The sequence below is a fragment of the Theobroma cacao genome, chromosome 9 (genome assembly GCF_053813885.1).
Source record: "Theobroma cacao isolate CCN51 chromosome 9, ASM5381388v1, whole genome shotgun sequence".
Taxonomy (NCBI): domain Eukaryota; kingdom Viridiplantae; phylum Streptophyta; class Magnoliopsida; order Malvales; family Malvaceae; genus Theobroma; species Theobroma cacao.
In genome coordinates, this window is record NC_142647.1 from 43,136,530 (window position 1) to 43,154,630 (window position 18,101).

General features: G+C 33.6%; 4 protein-coding genes and 1 pseudogene across 5 annotated transcripts; 4 read left to right on the plus strand and 1 right to left on the minus strand.

Moving 5' to 3' along the window:
• The first annotated feature begins 1,041 nt into the window (after positions 1-1,041).
• LOC18590021 (epoxide hydrolase 1-like) lies at positions 1,042-3,123 on the plus strand. The gene is made up of 3 exons (XM_007015280.3): positions 1,042-1,626; positions 2,384-2,625; positions 2,716-3,123. The coding sequence occupies exons 1-3, from the start codon at positions 1,156-1,158 to the stop codon at positions 2,963-2,965; spliced, it is 963 nt and encodes a 320-aa protein (XP_007015342.3). The 5' UTR covers positions 1,042-1,155; the 3' UTR covers positions 2,966-3,123.
• A 2,538-nt stretch (positions 3,124-5,661) lies between these two features.
• LOC18590022 (cytochrome P450 CYP94D108 pseudogene) lies at positions 5,662-7,127 on the minus strand (annotated as a pseudogene).
• Positions 7,128-8,917: 1,790 nt separating this feature from the next.
• LOC18590023 (uncharacterized) lies at positions 8,918-12,305 on the plus strand. Its single transcript, XM_007015282.3, has 8 exons — positions 8,918-9,332; positions 9,554-9,639; positions 9,835-9,902; positions 10,109-10,181; positions 10,404-10,516; positions 10,601-10,705; positions 10,985-11,084; positions 11,874-12,305. Exons 2-8 carry the CDS (start codon positions 9,556-9,558, stop codon positions 12,048-12,050), a joined length of 720 nt encoding a protein of 239 aa, XP_007015344.1. The 5' UTR covers positions 8,918-9,332; positions 9,554-9,555; the 3' UTR covers positions 12,051-12,305.
• Positions 12,306-12,824: 519 nt separating this feature from the next.
• On the plus strand, positions 12,825-15,344 carry LOC18590024 (2-oxoglutarate (2OG) and Fe(II)-dependent oxygenase superfamily protein). 2 transcript variants are annotated; one of them, XM_007015286.3, is made up of 5 exons: positions 12,825-13,728; positions 13,833-14,002; positions 14,584-14,654; positions 14,733-14,873; positions 14,995-15,344. In XM_007015286.3, the coding sequence occupies exons 1-5, from the start codon at positions 13,066-13,068 to the stop codon at positions 15,099-15,101; spliced, it is 1,152 nt and encodes a 383-aa protein (XP_007015348.3). In that variant the 5' UTR covers positions 12,825-13,065; the 3' UTR covers positions 15,102-15,344. The 2 variants fall into 2 exon arrangements, with proteins under 2 accessions (XP_007015348.3, XP_088666161.1); XM_088810035.1 differs by having other exon boundaries at positions 12,840-13,728; positions 14,733-15,344.
• Positions 15,345-16,004: 660 nt separating this feature from the next.
• LOC18590025 (Tetratricopeptide repeat (TPR)-like superfamily protein) lies at positions 16,005-17,635 on the plus strand. The gene has a single exon (XM_007015289.3). The coding sequence runs from the start codon at positions 16,229-16,231 to the stop codon at positions 17,468-17,470; it is 1,242 nt and encodes a 413-aa protein (XP_007015351.2). The 5' UTR covers positions 16,005-16,228; the 3' UTR covers positions 17,471-17,635.
• Positions 17,636-18,101: the final 466 nt, after the last annotated feature.

An 18,101-nucleotide genomic window follows, 5' to 3' on the forward strand; every position in this document is an offset into this window, starting at 1 on the left:
ACTTATATGTTTTTTATACATAAGGGTAATTTTATCAATTTACATTACATTCTCAATAAAGTGCTTACAAACCAAATACTATAATATAATTCTCTCAGCAATCACATTACTTGCATTTATCACTTTCTCTTGTTATACCAAACGCTGTAAAGTTATATTCTTAATAATCATATTCTTAACAATCATATACCCAACAATCACATTCTCAATAATCATATTCCTAACAATATATCAAACGCAACTTTATAGTTGAAGTGTAGAGGGTAAAAGAGAGTGGGGATAAAGTGGAAAGAAAAAGAAGAATAAGAAAAAAAATTGGGTGAAAAAATCAAATTTGATAAAAAAGGATGGACATCGGTAACGTATCTAAGAGAAAGGTAAGTCTGGATACAGAGGGAGATGAGGGAGAAAAAAACAAAAAAATAAAATAAAAGGAAAATTGAGAAGAAAGAAAGAGTGGTTTTTTTTTAGTTTAATTTGTGATTGAAAAAAATTGAGATTCAGTTTTTTTATAATTTTTCTCTCATTTTAAATTACTGATTACATTTACAATTTTATTTTTTATAATTTTTTATTACAATGCAAGAAATAACAAAAAAAATCTTAACAATGCATTATATCGACCTGTTAGTTATAGAATTGCTTATACATGATAACACTGTAAAGGATCAAACAAGTTCAAGTTTCATAAATAAGTTTGATAAGTCATCACAATATCTTTTGATGTTTAAAAATTTATTTTTATACATTATAATGTAATTTATAAATGATATTTTGATTACTTTTTTAAATTATTATTTTTATTAATATAAATTAAATTTATATTTTATTTATATATAAAAAAATTTATATCCAAACGCGTAGCATGGGCTACACTCTAATCATTTTAATAGAAAAGGATAAACAGATTCAGCTCTGGAGGCATGACGTCAAACGCAGCCTTGTTCTCATACAATAAATGCATACGAAGTAAACTTTGACTTTAATTCTCATTTTCAATGTCCATTTTCAACAAGGGTATGAGGTGGTATAACGCGGCGGCATAACCCAAACTCGATCTTAAATCTTAGGCTTGACCGCTGGGAAATAAATATAGCTACAAATAACAAAAACAACTCAAGAAAGTAATAGACATTGAAGCAGAGAGGAATTGAGATGGAGGGGATTCAGCACAAAACAGTGAGAGTAAATGGCATAAACATGCACCTAGCAGAGAAAGGGGAAGGCCCAGTGATTCTCTTCCTCCATGGTTTCCCAGAGCTCTGGTACTCTTGGCGTCACCAGATCAATGGCCTAGCCTCCCTTGGCTACCGAGCCTTGGCTCCTGACCTCCGTGGCTATGGAGAAACCGATGCACCAGCCTCAATCGCCAGCTACACTTGCTTGCACGTGGTGGGGGACCTCATCGCCCTCCTGGACGCCGTTGCACCGGATCAGGAAAAGGTGTTCGTTGTCGGTCATGATTGGGGTGCCATCATTGCTTGGTACCTGTGCTTGTTCAGACCAGACAGAGTGAAAGCTTTGTTCAATTTGAGTGTGCCGTTTATTCCTTATAATCCAAGATTCAAACCTGTCGAGACCTGGAAAGCTTACTTTGGAAATGACCATTACATCGTCAGGTTCCAGGTTGAGTTTCTGTCTTTTTGATTAACCAAATTAACTTCGTTATTTAAATGATTAGCTTTTGATTAACCAAGACCTAAAACGTCGTCCAGTAAAGGTTTGGTTCTGCAGGTAGTTCTTGTTTTTTAAATTGATTGACTTAGAATTCTAAATTAATTATGATTAACTAGTGCTCATAGAAATTTAATTAGTTGTAGTTAATCACTTAATTGGTTATCTTAGTTTACTTTGGTTTCAACGATCAAAAATAAAAAATGTCACCTATAATATAAAATAATATATTTCTGGATACAGTTTCTTATTACTACTTTATTTCAAGTGGGATTCATTAAAAATTTAAATTAAATAAGGTTAGTTAGGACTTATATAACTTACATACAAAGCATTATGATTTTAATTAGGTAGTTGACTATCTTATCTCCCTAGAATTTTAGTCATCAGACCCTTTTGCATTTTGCTTTTCCTTTTTGGGTTAACCAATTGTGATCTATGAATAATTGTATCATGCGAAACGTTTCTTGTTGTCAAATATGTCTTTTGGTACACATATATAGAGCCTATGGGGATTTGTACTCCAAGCCTTATACATTTGGTTCTTATCATGCGAAATATTTTTGGGATCAATTATGTGAACTATGAATTATATATAGTAACCAAGTTTTGATTTATTAGTGGTACTTACAGATACTCTTTAATTTGTTACCACTATTGATCCCAATTCTGCTTGGGTAATGTTGTATGGTAATTTATATTGGTGCAGGAGCCAGGAGTAATAGAAGCAGAGTTTGAAGAGATTGGCCTAGGACGAGCTGTGTTGGAGCTGCTATCATACCGTGTTCCGGACCCTCTTTATTTACCAAAAGGAAATCTGTTCGGGCATCCGTTGGATGGTCCGGTTGACTTGCCCCCTTGGTTATCCCACCAAGATGCTAACTACTATGCCACCCAATTTGAGAAAACTGGCATCACTCCTGCCCTCAACTATTACCGCAACTTTGATAGGTAAATACATCTGTCTTACCTTCCCACTTTACTTCTTGCTTCTTCATCATTGATCTCTGATAAATTTTTCCTTCTGTCATGACCACATAGAAGCTGGGAACTGTCAGCACCATGGTCTGGAAGTCAAATAAAGGTGCCGGTGAAGTTTGTGATGGGTGACCTTGATCTTGTCTATACAATGCCTGGCATGAAGGAATACATTCACAATGGCGGCTTCAAGAGAGATGTACCATTTCTGGAGGAAGCAGTTGTGATGAAAGGAGTTACCCACTGGATCAACCAAGAAAAGCCTGACGACATCAACAAACAAATGTTTGATTTCTTCTCCAAGTTCCATTAGATTTAATTACCCTTCATTTATTTAGTTTTTCTCCGACAGTACCTGATGTTGTTTGCTTGTGTTACCCTGATGTTATCTTTGTTCAACATACTTATAAATTAATACTTCCAAAAAGTCTTAATGTTTTTTCTAATAAAATTTAATTATCTTATAATCTATATATTGTTATTTTTGGGTGGCAATCTTATCTTGTTTGGGGTGGCTGCACCGCACGACTCTCCTGGCGTGGGCTGTATTGTTACGTAAACTCCGCCTTTAACAAGTTCATAAACTGTACGTACAAGTTCCGCGTTTCACGTGTTTGTTCACATGATTTTGGGAAAGTCCCAGCTCGTGTTCAAATTAGTTTGTCCAAAAACTCTCTTCTATTTTGGAAGAGAATAAAGTGGATAGTTGATTATAAAGCAATAAAGATCAGTTTAGTTTTTATTCTTTTTGGCCGGTCTTAGTTTTGGGTTCAGATTAGTTAATTTAATAAATTTAAACTATTAAACAAGGACCACATTTTTAAATGAAACTTTATCCAAATTAATTTACTTAGGTAAACGCAATTAAAGTATTTGATCAATCAAATATATTGACTAATCAAATAGTGATCTGGATATGACATGATTTAATTTCTGATACGCATAGAAAAATAATAATTAAAAATTAACTTTATGTCATTTGCATGGATTATTGATCTTTGCAACTTTAAATTTGGACACACATCATATCTGAAAAAAATTTCAAATTATTTAAGAAAATTTAAGTGAGTTTTTATTAATTCTTTTATTACGTTCAATCAAGATTTTATATTTTTATTTTGAATTAATAGATCTTTATAATTAACAGTTGACTATTTATTATTAATTAAAATATTATTTATCATTTTACGCTCACGTGATGTTGATATGTTATGAGTGTGGTGCTGACATGGAGGGTGAAAAATGTTATATGAATCATATTTTCATGTTATATCAACATACTATATTACCATCTATTTTAACATATTAGAATGTTATATTAATGTCACGTAACGTATAATGATAAATGACATTTTGATTAATAGTAGTTAGTTAATTATAAATCATAAAAGTTTATTTATCTAAAAAAAAGTATAAGAACTTAATTGAGCATAATAAAAAAATAAATATTTTATTTAAATTTTTCTAAATAATTTAAAAATTTTTTAAGGTATAAAATCATTTGAAATATATATACAATTTTATATTTATTTTCCGTGTTCTGCTTATTTTTACTCTTTTTCTTTGACACGATAATAATATATAGTTATATATACCAATACCCACTGGCTAAATTTTGACTATACCCAAAGTCAATCTTTATATTTTTCTTTTATGGAATAAAATTTTTGCATAAGTTATATACAGTGAAGAAAACAAATTATTCATCTTCAATTTTGGCCTAATGCTGTTGTCATATTTCTTTAAAGAAATTGGAGTGCAATTGTATGATTGAATTCGTAAAGGTTAAATGATTATCCATTTTGTTAATCTTTCACTTAGTTTGCATGTTTTTTGAGGAGTTATTTTTGGGGCTATCAAACCTTTTCCTTTTGATTGAATTGATTGCATTATTTGTATGAGGTGAGTTTATACAGTTAAATTTCATGTATAATTATACTTAACTCAAAATTTATTAGAATACAAAAGAACATATTTTGTTCTTGATATATATGATTTGACAACAAAATAATACCTACTAGATTAATTGTCAAAAGTTCCTTTTGATTGAATTGATTGCATTATTTGTATGAGGTGAGTTTATACAGTTAAATTTCATGTTTAATTATACTTAACTCAAAATTTATTAGAATACAAAAGAACATATTTTGTTCTTGATATATATGATTTGACAACAAAATAATACCTACTAGATTAATTGTCGAAAGTCCATGCAATGAAATCTTGCTTTCTTCTCCTTATTCTACAACTCTCTAATGAGTGAGATTTTTAATATTGTCTGAAAGTAGGAGAGAAAATAAGTCTTTAGTGGCATTTGATATGAGGATGTGCATCTACATTCTCTGCAATGTGACTTTTTAATTTGGTAAGGAAAAATCTAATGCAATATAATACACACACTTATTATATTGGAGTCTAACCCATTTTATTAAACCACATTATGAACTATATTATTGTAATTTTAATAAGACCAAATACTTTGCCTAATTTTAATAAAAACTTAAAATAAAATAAACAATATAAATTTACACTTTAATGATTCAAGATATCGAATATATATTTGACATATTTATAATTTACGAAATTTATACACTGAACAATTAATCAAATATAAATTCTATATTTGATTTTAATTAACTAATTTTTTCTTTGTATACCAAAAGAAATAAAAATTGAATATGTAATACTCAGTTGTTAGAATTCTATTGAGTTCCAACCTTTTAACCTATTTAAAGTATATTTCCATCATATGAATCTAACTTGTCTTTTAGTGATTTGAACAAAATTTAATCAAGAGAACATAAACTAGCTACTACATCAAATATCATAGAAACAAGTATTAGATGTTGGATTACATAAACGAGGATACTATCCCTTGTTTCATAAACCTCAGGATTAAATCTGTCAAGATCAACTCCCGGCTCCTCTGTACGGCATGGTATGCATTATTTACTGCCTGCAAACAATCTTATATATGCAAACACAGTTGTCGAAGCTTAATTAATTAGATTACATATCCACACTTCTTTCCTTCATCTTTTCATGCAACCCACCTTCCATCTTGAGTGTCAAAGATAGCAGCTGCTTTGGGCACTTATCTTGCACATGGATCTCAAACCTCTCAATTACTGACGCTGCTATAGACTTCATCTGAAGATATGCCATATCCTTCCCCAGACACATTCTTGGCCCTGCATGAAACACCGGAAATCGAAACGGATTCTCTTTCTTGAATCTTCCATTCTGGAGCCATCGTTCAGGCTGAAATTCATAGCGCAGTTCGTGCCCCAAATGCTTTCCATCCTTACCATTGCATAGGTCTGGTACGTAACTAGCCATCCCTTGCCAACAAATGTACCATCTGTTAAGATATCGTCCTTTTGGCACATTTTGAAGTTCACAGGCACAGGTGGGTACAATCTCAGTGCTTCCGAAATTGCTGCATGCAAATAATGCATATCCTGGAGCTCATTGAAACCGTAAACATCGCCTATACTTTTCCCATAACGTTTCCGAATTGTTTCAAGCTCCTTTGATAAGTTTTGCTCCACGTTTGGATTTAATGACAGCAGCCAAAAGAACCAGCTCAAAGCTGAAGAAGTTGTGTCACGACCAGCGAGGATTACGCTTATAACAATATGTTTTAGAAACTCAGGTGATTTCACTTCGTTTCCAACAAATAAGGATAACAAATCTGGATCGTATCTTCCTTCTCACTCGTGTCTTCGATTCTTGACTGTATTATTTCGTTGGCGTAGTTGTGAACGATGGAGATAGACTTTTGCAATGCTCGCTCTGATCCTACATTAAAAAATCTCTTCACTTTCCACATCAACAGAAAAATATACAAGATTCTTCCAGAAGTAAGCACGGCAGCTTCATCGAATGGTCGCGTGAACTCAGCACCCGCATGAGTTGAATCACCCCCAAGACAACAAGGGTAAAGGGTCCATACTAAAAGCCAACTTGCATAAGTTATCGAATGCAAACCGCTGCAAGATATCTTGTAAATCCAATATCTGATTTGTTTTCGAGGCTTCTTCCAAGATTGGAACTAACCTCGTGGAAATTTCGAACTTGACATGGTTCATGACAAAATTTTGAAGCGACTTTGGGCTGAACTTATGACTCGCAATCTTTCTTTGGATTTTCCATGTATCATTATGAGCATTAAAGATTCCTTCGCCGAGAAAATCTCTGCCAAGTGATGTCAGTTGATCACCTTTTGGGAAGTTGTGGAAATTGGTCTTGAGCATATACTCGACATTCAATGGATTTGCTGTCACACTACCTTTTGCATTGTCAAGGCGGATGTAGGTAGCCGTGTTGGATGGGCTACAGATGAGAGTTTCAGTTGTCCAGTCGAGAAAACGGTGCTTGTTCTTCAAGAAATAAGGAAAAATGCCAACGATAGGGTAGTTTTTGAAGCCTGTGTTTGCATGTTTCTTTGGTACGTTGAGGAAGCAGAGGCCAAGGTATAAGAAAGAACGGACGAAGCGGAAGAGAAGAGAAAGAAAAGGGAAAAGTTAGATGGAAAAGCAATGATCAAACATGGGGAGTTGAGAGAGGAATTTATGCTGGAAACTTGAGACTTGAAATGGGACGTTGTGTTGCTGGAAAAGGGTGCACTGAGGGAGTCATGATTTTAAAATTGAAAAGGTGAAAATAAAAAATTTAATATTTGAAAGAATGAAATTATAAAATTTTTAAAAAAAATAAATAAAAATTAAAATTTTAAAATAAAACAAAGAAATAAATATAAAATTTTGTAATTTTGGGCAGGGGGCCTAGTCCCTCCGCCTCTGAAAAGATGGCTGCTCCGACTTCTATTACCAAATATTTACGTAGGATATTTTCTAGTGTTTTTTTTTTATTGAGTTGAGTTTTATTTTTTTATTTTTTAAATAATATACTAATCAATGAATTAAATATTTAAATATCACTTTTCTTAAATAAAAGATAATCATTAATTTGCAAACTTGATTCCACTAGACCTTTGAAAAGAATATCCTTCAACTCTATATAGTACAACATGCATGAAGGAGATGTTATCCATTAACTCTTTTCCAAGCTTCTTTCGAACTGCCCATCGTCTTGGTAACATTCTATGAAAATTGTGTTCGAAGTTGTCATTGACGACTCATTGATAAAATTAAAAAAAAGGTTTTAAAATTTTTAAATTTTAAGTTAAAGTTTACCTATGTGTTGGTTTAGTCTAACTTCTTAATGATTTTGTTTGATTTTTTATTATTTTTTTTCATGGATATCTGTAATGTGTACCATAAATTTTTTTTAATAGGAGAGAAAAAGTTTTTTAAAATAAAAAATTATAGTTTATATAGTATAGTAATTTTAAAATTAATAAAGAATAAAATTGTTTGAGAAATATTGTTATCTCTTCTGACTAACGAAAACATTAACAATTGACCAACAACTGAACCTATGTGTTTAATGAAAAATATTCTTTTGAGACAAATTGTTTATTTTTAATATTAATGGATCTGTGTGAAATTATAGTCAAAACTTAACGAATCAGGATATTTTATCATTTAATTTTTAATTTTATTTTTTAAAATTTATAAGGATCTACTAATTTAGAACCTTTTTCTCATGAAAACCATTTAAAGAAGTAGATAATAATTTTGTAGTGCATAAATGTGAACACACATTCAATAAAATGAATTTTTTTTTAATTTAAGCATTTGTTTTAATAATAAGTATACCTTTGTTACTACTTATAAAATTGAGTTTAAATTGTTCACTTAAAATAAAAAATAAAAATGATTTTATAATTGACTTTTTTTCCCTCTTTGATAAATTTTAATTGTCATAATTTTCTATTATAAATACATGATGACTCAAAGTATAATTTGCATAAAATTGCAATATTGCTGTTTTCTCTTTATTATCTTTTAATTTACTTTCAACACATTTAATATCACTATTTACATTTTGAAGATCCAATTATGAACTATGTAGATTAAATATGTAAATAGTGATTACCATATGTATAGAAAAATATTAAAAAAGTGAACCTTAAAATTATAGCTGTCCAAGGATCAAGTTTCTTGTCTAGGCCTGAAGCATCGGGCCGGAGTCCTTACTCGCGTCGGACCTGGGCATCAATTTTTAGGCTTAAAAGAGCTATTATATTAACAAATAATATATTTTTTATTTAAAAATATTTTTAAAATATATTTTAATAATAATATATAAAATAAAATTTCAATAATATATCAAAATAATTTCTTAATTACAAATTATGATGTTCAGTTAGTTTTGCAATTATACTTGAACTCTTAAATTTTGGACATTAAATCTTCAACCCTCGTATCCAGCAGCAAAATTGCAAAGTCGACGGTTTAGAACAGATTTGGCCAAAAGCACAAAAGAATTAAAAAGGGCTTCAATTTGAAAGCCTTTTCTTTTGTTTTGTGAGAAGGTAGGAAAGACGATAAAACAGAAATCAGAAGGAAAGAGAGAAATAGAGAGACCCAAGGGCCAAAACCCCTTTGGATCTGAGGCACTGAAACCGGAACTCACAGTAGTATATGGTAATGGAATATAAAACATTTTTTGTTCTATTTTGATATGTTTATTAGTACAGGTTGTGAAGACAAGGCAGAGTTGTAGGGAGCTGCCGCAATCTCAATCCAAATCATATCAACTCTTACCTGCAGGTATTCCTCCAACTTGGTTTTCCTCTCAGTTATACTAGAATTAACTACATTTATTGAAGATCAATCCGTCTTTGCCGAACTCAACATCTTTCCTAGGGTTCCCTTTGGAATTCCGTCTCCCTCAATTAATCAGTTTCCTTTGATTTAAATATGTATGAAAATTGAAAAAACTGCCCAGTAATTGTTTCTTTGATTATTAATTTTGTCTATCTTATATTTAGAGATGGGAATGAGTAAAACGGAAGTGAATTTTCGGAGGTTACTTGCAGCGGCACCCCAACAACAAAATCATTCTAAACTCGTACACGTATGTCCGCCTGTTTCATCTTTAATTAGTATTTGATGAAGATTTTGCGTCCATGTCTTTCACGGAATGCTGATTGATTTTCTTCCCCAGACTTCTGTTCTTTTTTGAATTTAGTTTCCCTTCTGTATGGGTTTTCTTTTTTCACTTAAATTTGTGAATGATGTAAAGAATTCAACTTCTTTTATTTTTTTGTAGTATGTTGCTACTTTACGAGAACTATTAGAAAAGTTGGCTGAGGAGAAAACACCAGAAGGCTTACCAAGGTTCATTTTTCTTCCCCTATTATGCTTTTATTTGATTGAGCAGCTTCTTGGTTTTAATTTGTTGTGGATCACAATAATATAAGCAAAAGGATCATGTTGGATTTTGATAACTGATTCCTCTTTACTTCTCTTATGCAACTGATTTAATTGTTTTGTTTCTGTGATAGCTTATTCGATTTCAAATTTAATTTTGTTTTCTTCCCCAGAGTTTCAAAGGCCGTGGTCAATGATTATTCAGCGAAGATTGAGGAAATTGCTTCAAAAGTAACTGCCACACTGGTGTGTGTATATTTTCTTTAAAGCTTATCTTATAATGATTTGAATAATAGCCAGAATTGTAAAAGGAAAATCCTAAAATGCAAGTGCTGAAACTATAAATGTAGAAGCAATACAGTTTTTTCTCCCATGGTTGCATAGGTGTGTATAAATTGTGCTTGTCTATGTCTGTGCATGGACTGTTGATAGAGGTTGTCATTGTTAACCTTTCTTTATATGGTCCAGCCTGATATTAAGGTACCTCAAGAGCCAGGCACCAGAAACTCTTTTAAACAGAGTCCTAATTCAGATGCAGAAAGTCATATGCCTTCTTCTCCAGGATTAAGAAGGAGAGCTGTGTAAGTGAATCTTAAGTACTGAGGATGACTGAAATTCATATTAGCTTTTGAATTTTGTTTTGATTGCTATGTGCCATTGAACAGGCCTACCTCAAGCATCAAAGATAGAACGCAAGACATCACTGAGGCTCATACATCAGCTCCTGTTAAACTGGATGCTGCAGCTGAAGCACACATACAGAAGCACAGGTATCATTTGATGTTGCTATTGCCTATTGATACTTTGAGTCAATTATGCTTTCTCCTAGTTAAAGTTAAGATTTGTTTGAGAATAAATCATGATATGTCGCTGCCGGAAGGAACCGCAAATGAATGAGGCCAGTGAATGTCTCATATGGGATCATACTTGTCATGACAAAGCTATGTTCTAATGGGTGTAGCCTGAATGATTACAAAGCTTGAATATATCTCCATATTATTTGGGTTTATATTGCTGCTAGTGGCTGTTCATAATCTCCTTTAAAACAGAAAGCTTCAGGAGGATTTAACAGATGAGATGGTTGGGTTGGCACGGCAACTTAAAGAGCGTAGTCTCATGATGAGCCAATCCTTGGAGAACACTGAAAAAGTAAAGTGCACTTATACACTATCTACTCTTGATAAGATATGACAGGTGTCAATTTTATATGTTTTGGAGAATATAGAAGCAGATACAATTTTGCTCACAAATATGTCTTCATTCATGTATCATATTAATAAGCTATGAAACTTTGTGTGGTTTCTTACTTTGCATAATGTACATGGAGAGTTGATGCGTTATGAGTCTAGAGTCAAATGTTTCCTCTGCAGTGGTTAGGACTATTCCAATTACTGCATTTAAGTCTGGATTAGGTCATGTTTCATTTATTTACACTAGCTGGGATTGCATCAATACAGCTTTATAACAAAATAGGCATTTCTGAAAAATAGCTAGCATGTTGGCTATGTTTTAAAGGTTTAAAAGGATGCTGTAATAGCATGTTGTATTGTTTATATTATTTCTTCCTGTGGTATCTTTCCTACTCATTTTGCATAGCTTGTTTTCTTTTTCTTTTTTTTTTCAAAATGAAAATGACACATTTTATTGAAATGATGTTTTCATAATTAAGTCACCCGTGGGATCCTCTCAGACTAATTTGATGAAGTATTGAGTCCAAAAACATATATTTGCCAAGTTTATGCATCTCCTTTATCCCTTTTTGTTCAACTAATAGAGCATTTGGGTTTCATGTTTTTGTGATACACTTCCATGCATATATACCTATGGTGTGTGTGTGTGTGTGTGTGTGCGCGCGCACACATGTGTGCTAGCTTTTTCCATGTTTTGTTTTACAACTGTTCGTTGCTGGTCTTATAAACTGATTATGGTATGCTGCAGATACTTGATTCCACAGAGAAGGCTGTTGAGCGTAGTCTTGCTAGCACTGGACATGCAAATGTCCGTGCCATGAAGATATATTCAGAAACCTCTAAGACTACTTGTTTCCAGTGGCTTCTGATCTTTGCCATGACATGTATTTTTATCATGGTTGTGCTCTTGATACGTGTAACATGAAAATATTCTTGTGAATGAGGACAACTCACCTTTGCAGACCTATGAGGTAATGCTACTACCTTTAGAGTGATCTATACCATGGTTAGCCTCTGTTCATGTTTTATTAATGTGTTGCGTTTAGGTCTGAGTGGCTACTTGTTTGTAGAATTGAGGTTTTGAGTAGTGGAAGTCACAACTTTGTAATTGTTGCTGATAAACAGTTAAGGATTGATTGAGTTGTTCAATTCTGTATATTGAATATATCTTTTTCCTACATATCAATGTTCATGCTCTCTTTAATCACATGAAATGGTAAATGAAGTTGTTGTTCAATGAATTCTTTCCTTGAAACTTCATATGATTTGTTTTGCACAAACCAACAAAAAAAACAAAGGCAATATCAAGTTTAATTCACTTCATATCTCACTTGTGCCCCCTAAAGTACAAGTTTAATTTTCTGCACAAACCAACTAAAAAAGAAAGGCAAAACTTAAGTCAGTCAAAATGCAAATAATTGTCAAGTCATAGCAGCATAATGTGCAAGGAAAATCAGCAAGGGTGCTGCTGGCACAAGTGAATAAATTCATGTGCTGCAGCTTTGCTATCAATCATATAAATTCAGGGTACATTTTGGTTGGGAGAATAGTAAGGTCATTCTCGCCTTATTCTTAGATACCTCTTATTACCTCCTTTCCTTGAAGGAAGGGTTAACCACATCATATAGATTTTCGATTTTCACAGATTGGCACAAATGCAAATAAAATGGATTCATGTGCAACATTATTAACTCTATGTATTATCAGATCTAAGATGAGAAGGATTAAGTTAACAAGAAACTATTCTTACCAACAAGGGTAATTAAAGAGAAAAATCAGATTGAGGTGGCTTAGGCATAAATTTCATTTTTTCAATATAAATAAAGAAAAAAAAACTGTCAAGAATCAAGAGATATGCTGCCCTTAACCTGTAGAACCCAAGGCTTAATTACAGTGACTCCAAGCAAAACAGCCGGAGTCCAACAAAGTAAAGCTTCTGAATGAGAGGAAAACGAGTAGAACTAGAATCCCTCTGGGAGGAAGTGAGGGAGGTCAGCCTAGGAAACTCCGTGGACCACCTCCATTCTCCCCCGACGCCACTCCAATTCCTCAGAGACTTTGTATCCCAAAACAAACCCTGCTTAATCTCCAACTCCATCTCCCATTGGCCAGCCCTTTCCCTTTGGCCCACCCCTTCCTACCTCTCTACTTCCCTCTCCTCCTCCCTCGTCTCCCTCCACCTCACTCCCGATGGCCAGGCCGACGCCCTCGCCCCCCACCCTTTGCACCCTTCCCTCTGCTTCGTCTCGGCCCACGTCCAACCCACCCCTTTCCCTCACGCCCTCGACCTCATCCGTCAACCTCCCAATCATTTGGTAGCCTATTTGCAGCAGCAAAACGACTGTTTCAGAACCGAGTACAGCGAACTCGAGTCCGATTGCGATGACCATATTCCATGGGCCTCAGAGGCTTTAGGCTGCCTTCCGGAGGCTGTCAATCTCTGGATTGGAAACCATCTATCGGAGACTTCTTTCCACAAAGACCATTACGAGAATTTGTACGCCGTCGTTTCCGGGGAGAAGCATTTTTTGCTACTTCCCCCTACTGACGTTCACCGCATGTATATTAGGGACTATCCAGCAGCTCGATACTGCTATTCCGAGGTTTTTCGGTCCCTTCCTGCTATTCTTGAAATTGGGTAATCATTGCTAGTAGAAGAGAATTTGGAAACCCGTTTATTTGAGAGTGGTGTTCTATTGATTTACAGGAGAGTGGAGAGTTTCGGTTAGAGCTTGAAGAGCCGGAGAGACGCGTGCCATGGTGTAGTGTGGATCCTTACCCTGCAACGGGGAGTGAGGAGAGGTCGAAATTTCCATTGTATTTTAATGGGCCTAAGCCGTTTGAGGTTACTGTTAAGGCTGGAGAAATTCTTTACTTGTAAGTTCCTTATCCTCTCCTCTTATGATCCTCGAACTGATCACGGTGGACTCATTTTGTCCAATAATTTGCACATCATTATATAATTTTAGATCAATTGGAGTGATCCATATGCCTTTCATTTCATTCCCATCTCATTCTACTGCCAAATACCTTAGAGAATATAATTCAAATTGTTAAGTGAGAACCTTTTTGACAAAACCCCAAATTAGAATTTCCATCAGTTGATAAAACATAGACAACATGGGAGGTTTCAATCCTATACAAATAAAGAAAACAACTAAACCTTGATTTTTCGAAACAGCTTTTAGTGCATTGTAAGCACCAAACTAAATTTCCACTTTCCAATTCTTAGTTTTGTTGTAGATGGTAACAATTGTCTATATACGCTCAACATTTCTGCTGTCTATACTACTACATTCTAGTTTTAAGACTGTATGTTCACCCAATTTAAATTTTTGACTACACAAATGAAACTCAAATAAAGGTATATGATTGTTGAGAATTCTGGTTTTCATATTAAGAAGGTAAGTGGTTTTTATGTGGATCATAGTTCTGAGGTTTTGGGTGGGGTGTTGCAGACCCAGTATGTGGTTTCATCACGTTAAACAGAGCCCAGGAGATGGAGGATGCACTATTGCTGTAAATTACTGTAAGGATAAAATGTTTTCTTGTTGCCTTATTTGGTTTTATTTCTCAGAAGATAAGGTGTGCAAGTTTTGATTGGCAGGGTATGATATGCAATTTGATATCAAGTATGCCTACTTCAACTTCTTGCAATCACTTCCTTACCAATCAACTGATGATCAAACGATACCAGAGAGTGAATGTGAGGATTTAGGATATCATCCACCTCCCAACCATTTAAGCAGTAGGTTCTCTACTGATGAATCTGCCACAAACAATGTGGAGGTCAATAAAGACCGTGAAGATGTATAAGTGCTGACCTTTCATCTTGATAGTTGTATGTTTGTGTGATTCTTTGGAGACAGGGAACTTGAGATATCTCAAGGACCATGAGGACTGCTGCGGGCTGCCCTATGTCAACATGATTAAAGTTTTGACGAATTCTCAAAGAGCAGTGCTGTCTGCTACCTGAAAGTCATGGCATCATTAGAGAGCCTTAGAAACTTTGCGTAAGGGTCCCAATAACCTCAACAGAACAGGGTGATAGATCATGAAACTGACGATCATATTCAGAGTGAGGTTTGGTGGTAGCAGCAAATAATTGTTCTGGGTATTTCACTGACATGGATTTTATTCTGTGAAACTTTTTCAGGAACACATTGATACCACTGAATGTTTAATATTTTATCGAAAGTTTACAGAGTTTACAATTGAATGAGTGAACTTAATGGAATATGGATGGATATGTTTCCTATATATATTCCTCTTTAGCTGTTGTTGAAATATGGTAACGTTTGGTATGAAGGAAGTGAGATTACAATGCAATCACAGTATAATTAAAGAAAGTAATGTGATTACAGTCTAAAATCAATGCAATCACGTTAAATTGCATTCTGTAATATTATCAATACAATCACATTACATTGCAATATAAAAATAAAATAAAATATTTTGTAACGTTATAATTAAAATAAAATATATAATATAAAAAATTATATTAAAAAAATTAAAAAAATATAATATTATAATAAAAAATAAAAATAAAATATATGATATTAAAAATATATTTAAGAAATGATATTAAATAAAAATTAATAATAAAAAATATAAGTATATTAAATTTACATTTTAATAAATAGGGATAATTTTAAAATTTAACATTATATTCTTAATAAAATACTTGTAAACCAAACGCAGTAATATTATTTTTTTACATTTTATTTATTATTTTACTTGCATTATCTCTTTATCTAAAAAATAAGATTCGAATATCTTCCCCTCTTATTATAAAAAAAAAAAGTCACCTATGTGTTATCGCGTCCTTTATTATTATTTTTCCAATTTCCAAATCAAATATGAATCCCACATGTTCATTGGGTCATTAGATAGGTGGCCCAAATTGTGGGTGAGTCCATGAATTTTTAAAAAGGAAAACTCTTCAACCATACAAGAAAGACGATACAAGACAGACGTATTTCGTCTGATTTCTGGGCATTGTTACTCCTCTCAAACGCAACTTTATATCTCTCCGCAGCCTTTCCTTTCTTATACAGTTACAATGCATTCAATCCATCTCATTTATTCCGTCATAAGGATGAAATGAAACAATATTATATGGAAATGGAAGTGGTATCGCCGGCTCTCCCTCCAATGTTACCTTCCAACAAGTTAACGTTTCGGTCCCAGGCCACCCCAGCACCGCCCATATCTCAACTGCATAGTCAACTGCCCCTTCGCATCACCAAACAATCTTCAAAAACACCACCACCTCCCACTCCCATTTCCACCAGCAAACCCATCTCCAGCAACCCATGTAGCAGCCACACAACCTCCGATATTTTGCGCTTAATGGATAGCCTTTCCCTTCCCATACCCCCTGATATCTACGCTTCCCTTGTCAAAGAATGCACCGTCACCCGCCACTCTCGCAGGGCTCTCGAGTTACATTCCCACATAAGAAACAGCCGCATCAAGCCTTCCTTACCCTTGCTTAACCGCCTTCTTCTCATGCATGTTTCGTGCGGTCACTTGGACATTGCCCGTCACTTGTTTGATCAGATGTTGCTAAGGGACTTCAACTCCTGGGCGATCATGATTGTTGCATGTCTCCACGCTGGTGACTCTGAACAGGCTATTGCTTATTTCGTGCGTATGGAACGCCACAATTTGTTGTTCAAATGTCCCTCTTGGATCATCGTTTGTCTTCTCAAGTCATGTGTTGTGACCAAGAATATGGGATTAGGGAAGCAAGTGCATGGGCAGTTACTCAAGTTAGGTGCTAGCAATGATTCGTCTCTATCTGGGTCCTTAATCAATTTTTATGGAAAATTCAGGTGCCTAGATGATGCCGACTTTGTCTTTAATCAATTATCACGACATAATACTGTTACTTGGACAGCAAGGATTGTGAATAGCTGCAGGGAAGATCAATTCGGCAAGGTTATTGATGATTTTAATGAAATGGGTAGACAGGGAATTAAGAAAAATAACTTCACCTTTTCAGGTGTTTTCAAGGCATGTGCTAGGATGGATGATGATGGCATGTCTGGTCGACAGGTTCATGCCAATGCCCTCAAGCTTGGTTTGGAATCAGATGTTTTCGTACAGTGCGGATTGATCCACCTATATGGTAAATGCGGTTCGGTGAGAGATGCTGAAAAGGCATTTGAGATTGTTGGTGATAAAAGAAACATTGCATGTTGGAATGCCATGCTTATGGGTTATGTACATAATGAGTTGTGTCTTAGGGCTATTAAGCTTCTGTACCGGATGAAAGAAGCTGGAATCAAGGTTCAAGAATCACTGATTAATGACGTTAGGATTGCTTGTGCTACTACATAAATGACACACAGATCGTTGAATAAGGAATTGTAAATCGGTAACTGCGGTAGCAGACTAGTATATAATTGCAATACTCTGTATCTGTATCTACTCTCTCCACAAGGTGCGGATCCCTAGTCACACACATATATGCTATTTTGGTGGAAGCAATCTTATTACTCACAAATGGTATAAAGCTAATAAATAACAAATAATGGGGTTTATATTTATTTTTTACTAATTAACACGATAAACATTATAGGTATATAATCCATGAAAACTTGTAATTGAATTTTCATTTTTTTCAAAAAGATTATTAAGAGCATTTTTGGCTTGACTTTTTTTTTTAACTTAAAAACTATTATAAAACTCTTATGAAAAATAATAGTTTTTAAAATTAAGATAAAATTATTTGGTAAATTTACTTTTTATAAGTTCTGTCTTATAAATTAACTATTTGGTAAAATAATTTATATAAACTCTAATTTTAATTAAAATTATCATAAAAGATATTTAATAAATAACTTTTTATTAATCACTAATTTCTTTGTTTCAAATAAAAAAAATTAACTTTATTTTTTTATCTATTTAAAATAAATTTTTAAAAATATAAAAAAAATTTATATAACATAAAGTTTATAATTAATAATAA

Excerpts from the sequence above, each read along its gene's own strand:
- LOC18590024 (XM_007015286.3), top strand. The coding sequence starts at position 13,066 with ATGAGAGGAAAACGAGTAGAACTAGAATCCCTCTGGGAGGAAGTGAGG. Across the intron at positions 14,003-14,583 it reads GCTGGAGAAATTCTTTACTT|ACCCAGTATGTGGTTTCATC; the intron begins GTAAGTTCCTTA and ends GGGGTGTTGCAG. Across the intron at positions 14,874-14,994 it reads ACCTCCCAACCATTTAAGCA|GGAACTTGAGATATCTCAAG; the intron begins GTAGGTTCTCTA and ends CTTTGGAGACAG.
- LOC18590023 (XM_007015282.3), top strand. The coding sequence starts at position 9,556 with ATGGGAATGAGTAAAACGGAAGTGAATTTTCGGAGGTTACTTGCAGCG. Across the intron at positions 10,517-10,600 it reads GGATTAAGAAGGAGAGCTGT|GCCTACCTCAAGCATCAAAG; the intron begins GTAAGTGAATCT and ends GCCATTGAACAG. Across the intron at positions 10,706-10,984 it reads GCACACATACAGAAGCACAG|AAAGCTTCAGGAGGATTTAA; the intron begins GTATCATTTGAT and ends CCTTTAAAACAG.
- LOC18590025 (XM_007015289.3), top strand. The coding sequence starts at position 16,229 with ATGAAACAATATTATATGGAAATGGAAGTGGTATCGCCGGCTCTCCCT.
- LOC18590021 (XM_007015280.3), top strand. The coding sequence starts at position 1,156 with ATGGAGGGGATTCAGCACAAAACAGTGAGAGTAAATGGCATAAACATG. Across the intron at positions 1,627-2,383 it reads ATTACATCGTCAGGTTCCAG|GAGCCAGGAGTAATAGAAGC; the intron begins GTTGAGTTTCTG and ends ATATTGGTGCAG. Across the intron at positions 2,626-2,715 it reads TATTACCGCAACTTTGATAG|AAGCTGGGAACTGTCAGCAC; the intron begins GTAAATACATCT and ends ATGACCACATAG.